The sequence below is a fragment of the Lucilia sericata genome, unplaced genomic scaffold (assembly GCF_015586225.1).
Source record: "Lucilia sericata isolate MDLA Ls3-8-SP2 unplaced genomic scaffold, ASM1558622v1 Contig003356F_arrow, whole genome shotgun sequence".
NCBI classification, from domain to species: domain Eukaryota; kingdom Metazoa; phylum Arthropoda; class Insecta; order Diptera; family Calliphoridae; genus Lucilia; species Lucilia sericata.
Genome location: NW_023996830.1, coordinates 20,001 through 25,490, shown reverse-complemented (window position 1 = coordinate 25,490; position 5,490 = coordinate 20,001). Strand labels below are relative to the sequence as shown.

The 5,490-nt window shown below is 27.6% G+C and overlaps 2 protein-coding genes across 2 annotated transcripts in view; both read left to right on the top strand.

Moving 5' to 3' along the window:
• The first annotated feature begins 2,277 nt into the window (after positions 1-2,277).
• Positions 2,278-3,076, top strand: LOC119614765. Its single transcript, XM_037970874.1, has 3 exons — positions 2,278-2,576; positions 2,643-2,755; positions 2,815-3,076. The coding sequence occupies exons 1-3, from the start codon at positions 2,342-2,344 to the stop codon at positions 3,022-3,024; spliced, it is 558 nt and encodes a 185-aa protein (XP_037826802.1). The 5' UTR covers positions 2,278-2,341; the 3' UTR covers positions 3,025-3,076.
• Positions 3,077-3,909: 833 nt separating this feature from the next.
• LOC119614763 (type-2 histone deacetylase 1-like) overlaps positions 3,910-5,490 on the top strand; it is a gene marked incomplete at its 3' end in the record, with an annotated part of 5,832 nt that continues 4,251 nt past the window's right edge. The window contains exon 1 of the mRNA XM_037970872.1: positions 3,910-5,061. Within this exon, the coding sequence (XP_037826800.1) occupies positions 4,542-5,061 (520 nt within the window). The remainder of the gene's footprint in view (positions 5,062-5,490) is intronic.

Below are 5,490 nucleotides of genomic sequence, written 5' to 3'. Positions count from 1 at the left end.
TCTCCAACTGGTCCTTTTTGAGTTTTCTATGATATTGAAATAGAAACATGAAATTAATAATAAAGGGACTTTTCGCTACTTTTTCGTTCTACACAGGTACTTTTTTGAGTTTTCTTTAAAATTAAAGCTAGAAACATGAAATTAAGCATGTAGAGCTCGGAGTAAATGAGAATCTATAAAATGGGACTTTTTGGTACTTTTTCGTTCTTCAAAAGGTACTTTTTGAATTTTCTATAATATTGAACCTAGAAACATGAAATTAAACATGTAGAGCCCGAATTAAGTGAGGACCTATAAAAGGGGACTTTTTGGTACTTTTTCGTTCTTCAAAAGGTACTTTTTGAATTTTCTATAGTATTGATCCTAGAAGCATGAAATTAAGCATGTAGAGCCTGGAGTAAATGAGAATCTATAAAAGGGGACTTTTTGGTACTTTTTCGTTCTTCAAAAGGTACTTTTTGAATTTTCTATAATATTGATCCTAGAAGCATGAAATTAAGCATATAGAGCCTGGAGTAAATGAGAATCTATAAGAGGGGACTTTTTGGTACTTTTTCGTTCTTCAAAAGGTACTTTTTGAATTTTCTATAATATTGAACCTAGAAACATGAAATTAAGCAAGTACAGCCAAAATTAAGTGATAACCTATAAAAGGGGACTTTTCGGCACTTTTTCCTTCTTCAAAAGGTACTTTTTGAATTTTCTATAATATTGAACCTAGAAACATGAAATTAAGTACGTAGAGCCCTGAGTAAGTGAGAACATATAAAAAAGGACTTTTTGGTAATTTTTCGTTCTTCAAAAGGTACTTTTTGTGTTTTTTATAACATGAAATTAACCATGTGGAGCCCGGAGTTAATGAGAATCTATAAAAGGGGACCCTTTGGTAATTTTTCGTTCTTCAACTGGTACTTTTTAATTTTCTATAATATTGATCTTAGGAACATGAAATTAAATAAAAGAGGTCTTTTGTTACTTTTTCGTACTTCACTGGTACTTTTTGAGTTTTATAAAATATTGAATATATAAACATAAATTTAAATAGGGGACTTTTTGATATTGCAGATATATATACATTTACAATAATATTTATTTTATTTCATTACGATGAGGGTAGCGAAGCACACTGGGTATAGCTAGTATTTAATAAATCTTTTTAATTAAAGTATTTTAATGATATTTGTTAAGTAGGTATATACTATGTATATTAGAGAGGAGCCGTTTTTGTGGAGAACAAATAAGGTACTTATGTATATACCCACCGAAATTGAAAGTCTAGTAAATTCTTATACATATACCGTTTATCAAAATTTTTGTCCTGGGGTTATTAGGTTAAAAATATCCTTTTTTTACTTATTTTACGCAAATGAATGAAATGAAATTTGTTTTATTATGTTAAAGATCTTTGAGAGGCACTTCTACGTTTCAGTTCAAAAATATGAATATTTTAAAAAACTTCCGAAAAAATTACAATTTACATCGATTTATTTAATATAATTCCCAGAAATGAATATATCATAACCCTCATTAAATCACCGATAATTTAGATTTTTAGATATCTAGGATATTTTAAAAATATCGACTACTATACTTACACGTAAGTTCAGCAGCTTAATTATTTTGTAAATAATTATTAGTAAATAATGTAATATTTTTATATGAACATATGTATATTATATTTCTTAAACTTTACTGATCAGAGTCTGCTTAATTACTGTTTCAATATATAATGCAAATAGAAATCAAATTATGTAAACGAATTAAAAAATCATATTAATTAGGTTTTTTTCAAAATATAAAAACAAAATTTAGAGTAATTAGGCAATTGAATTAATTAGCTTGTATACATACATACATATATACATATGTATGTATATATAAAAAAAATATATATTTTCTTAAAAACCAAATCATTAATTAATCGAAAGGGGGTAAATTATCTTTTATTTGTTCTTTTTCCAACAGTTAGTTCAGCCCACCCTACTTCGCTTAGTCAATAGATTTATGGACTAATCAAGTAGAAGTAGCCTAATCTCTTGGTTTAGACCTCAAAGCAGATTAAATTGTTACAACAACAATAAAGCTGTCTAAATACTCTCCGCTATATATAAGGATCCATAATATATATATTTTATAGGTTTGGAAAATTATATAGTGGAAATTACAAACGGAATAAAAATTTAAAAGTCGACTTTTAAGAAATTGCAAATAGTCGATTTTTTTTTTCAACTAAAGAACCCTACCACCATTCTGTAATGTAAACAATGTGGCAGCATTAATCTTAATAGCGCTTTCCAACTTTTTTCAAAGTTTTGTTTACAATATTTTTACAAGAAAAAAAATGGAATTTAGCACCAAACAATCGCAACAATTAAAACAATTTAAAAATTTGGTTAAATTACATAAACTGCAAGCAAAATGTGAAGAATTTAAAGGAGAATTAGAAAATGTAATAAGTGAAAGAATCGAGTACTTGGGTAAACGTGAACAATTAATGGAACATTTAACATCACTGCAAGGAGAACTAAAGATAGCACGCAATGAGGAGTACAACTGGCAACAGAAACTAGATGCAGGTTCATTTATTATTATTAAATATTTTCGCTTTAGGTATATTTAACTGTTTATACAAATTTTTTTAGCTAAGATTTCTTTTGCGGATTATAAAAATGATAATTTACAAAATATTTGTGTGGTTTTGGGTTATCAGATTACAAAATGCCAGCCTCTGGAAAGTAATGGTGTACAAATTACGGTTTGTTGTGATTTAAATGTTACTTAAACTTTTTCATTCAATAATTCCATTATTTTTAGCTAAATTATCGTGATATTTGTTATGTTACCTACAGTGAAACATCGCAATTGTTTAATTTGCTAGAGATTTATCCACAACATCCAAATTTTGACCAAATTCAACAATTTTTACAAAATTCTCAAGATCTGAGAGGTTTATTGTCATGTCTGCGTAAATTTTTTGATTTTGCCATTGATTTTAAAGAAAAACAAGAACAAGAAAATATATAATTTTTAGATCGCATGAAAGATTTGAATTAAAAAATAAAAAAAACTATTTGCTAGTTTTATTTAAATATTTATTTATTTTACATACATATATAAATGTATATAAAGCAACACGATTATTTGATTATTGTAATATTGTTTATACAGGAGAATTTATATCGATTCGTTTTCAAAACCGAGAAGCTTTTAAAACCGAATTTGGTGTTCTGCAAATCGAATTTTTATTTGATCGTAAAATTCAGAATAATAAACATATTTAAATGAAAAAGAGTTTAAAATGCCTATAGCATTAATAGGTATTAAGTTACAATTGCAAAAAATAATTATTTAATTTATTAGAATAAAATTTAATTCGATTTCTGTACTCGGTTTTAAAACGAGAAAAAATACTCGCTTTTAAACTAGAAATTTACTCGGATTTGGTTTACAGAACATACATAAAATTTAATTATAATTTGAGGACTGACAGACACTTGTTCTAATTAAGCAATGTTATCTCCTTTGTTAAAAACTATTTTCTGAAGATCCCAAATATTTAGAGGTCCAATTATCGATTCACGATATCAGTTTAGTTTAATATAAAGATATGTCAAAAAATAACAGAATTAGATAATTTATTCCATTTGTGAAGATTTTACCCCAGAGAAGAATATCAGAATATTGCATTTTAATTATTTGTATATTATGCCTCTTTTTAATCACACGAGTTCAACCTTTCTTCAAAATCCTTCTGGTCACGTTGTTTATTCATAATATCGTTGAAAATTTAAAAATGCAGCTAAAAACTTAGCCGGCTTACAAACGATTTTAAAACGCCGCCGACATTTTTTAATGTCAATCAACGCCGTCAATGATCTTTGTCGGCGCAGGTCTTTGTTTTTTAGCGTTTTGCTAATTTTTTTCATTATATTTTGTTCGTTTGTTAAGGTCGGTTCGAGAAAAAGTAAAATAAGATCCAACAGATTTATTTTTAATTTAATTTTATTAAAAGAATTACAACTATAAGATATTGTAAAAATAAATATAAACTTAAAAGATGTGAAATAATTGTTAATAAAAACAAACTGAGTTTGTCTTAAATAATATATATAAACAAAGCGGTAAAAAAGAAAAAACCTTTGACACACCGCTTGTCAAATTGTAAAAAAATTATCTGAATATAATAGAAAAGTTCAGTAAATAGTTGTTAAAGTTTTAAAAAATTGTTAATGTTGAAATTGAAAACAATCATTTGGCTTTTACTTAATTGAAATATAACAAATTTTCCGTGAAAATCGTATAAGAAAGCACATGATTAAAGCAAATTGTTTAAAACCAAATTGTCAAAACAATTAATTAAGAGTTTGCAGGGCTCTAAAGAGAAACGTAAAAAATTAAGAGTGTTAAAAATATTAACAACGGTGAAAAATCTTGATAATTTTTCCATATTGTTAAAGAAAAACGTGTTATTATTAAACGTATAAAATTATAAATTTACCAAAGATTAATACAAATTTGTTTAGTAAATAACATAAAATATTATGGATAGAAAGTTGAGAAAAACCTCCAACCTAAAAGGATATAGTTTATTAAACAAAACTCCCGCAGCTGCTGCTACAGCAAATATTACCACTGCTATGAAAAGTGATAATTTCATGCAAAATTCATATGTGATTCCAACAAATACAAATGCTACCTCAATGTCCCCAGTTACATTACCGCCAACACCCGCTAATCTAGCCAAAGATGCTGCCGGCTTAAATCAGTATCAAACACCTCAACCATATCGTAGCACAAGACAACGTACCAATAATAACAACAATAATAATACAACGACGACAACTGTGCAACAGAATGCCAATTATAGTGCAACTACAACACAACAACAATTACAGTCATCGACTGTGCAAAATAATCACATTATCAATAACAACAACAACAATATTGCTATGAATAATCAAACATTGATGAGTGCTAAAGCAGCTGCCTGCATTGCTTCACCTATGGAACAGCTGGCAGCAGTTCATGCAAAGGCTACTTCAAGTCGTAATAAGAATGAAGGTAAGTAAAGCAACAAATCTTATGACAACAACAATTAGTCAGAACAAAATCTGTTAGTAACACGGGCAGTCTGACACATGCTTGCTTTACCTTTACATGTGTACATTCGTTTTCTACTGCGTTTAACAACATCTTTTGTCTTATTTTGTCCTTTATTTGACATTTTATGTGATTTCTTTAGGTTTTTTACGTTTTAGCTCAATAATGTCTACATATGTTGTATATAGTTGTACCCTACAACAATATAGTAAACTGGACATGACAAACATAATGTTGATGTTTGTGACGAATATAATCAAGAGTATTGATTAATCGGTCCATGAATTCTTCTAGTCCAAAATTAATTAATCAATTCCATTTTCGCCTACAAATTTAAATTACTATGAGACAAATGATATATAAGATTGGATATAACTACTTATTGCTCTT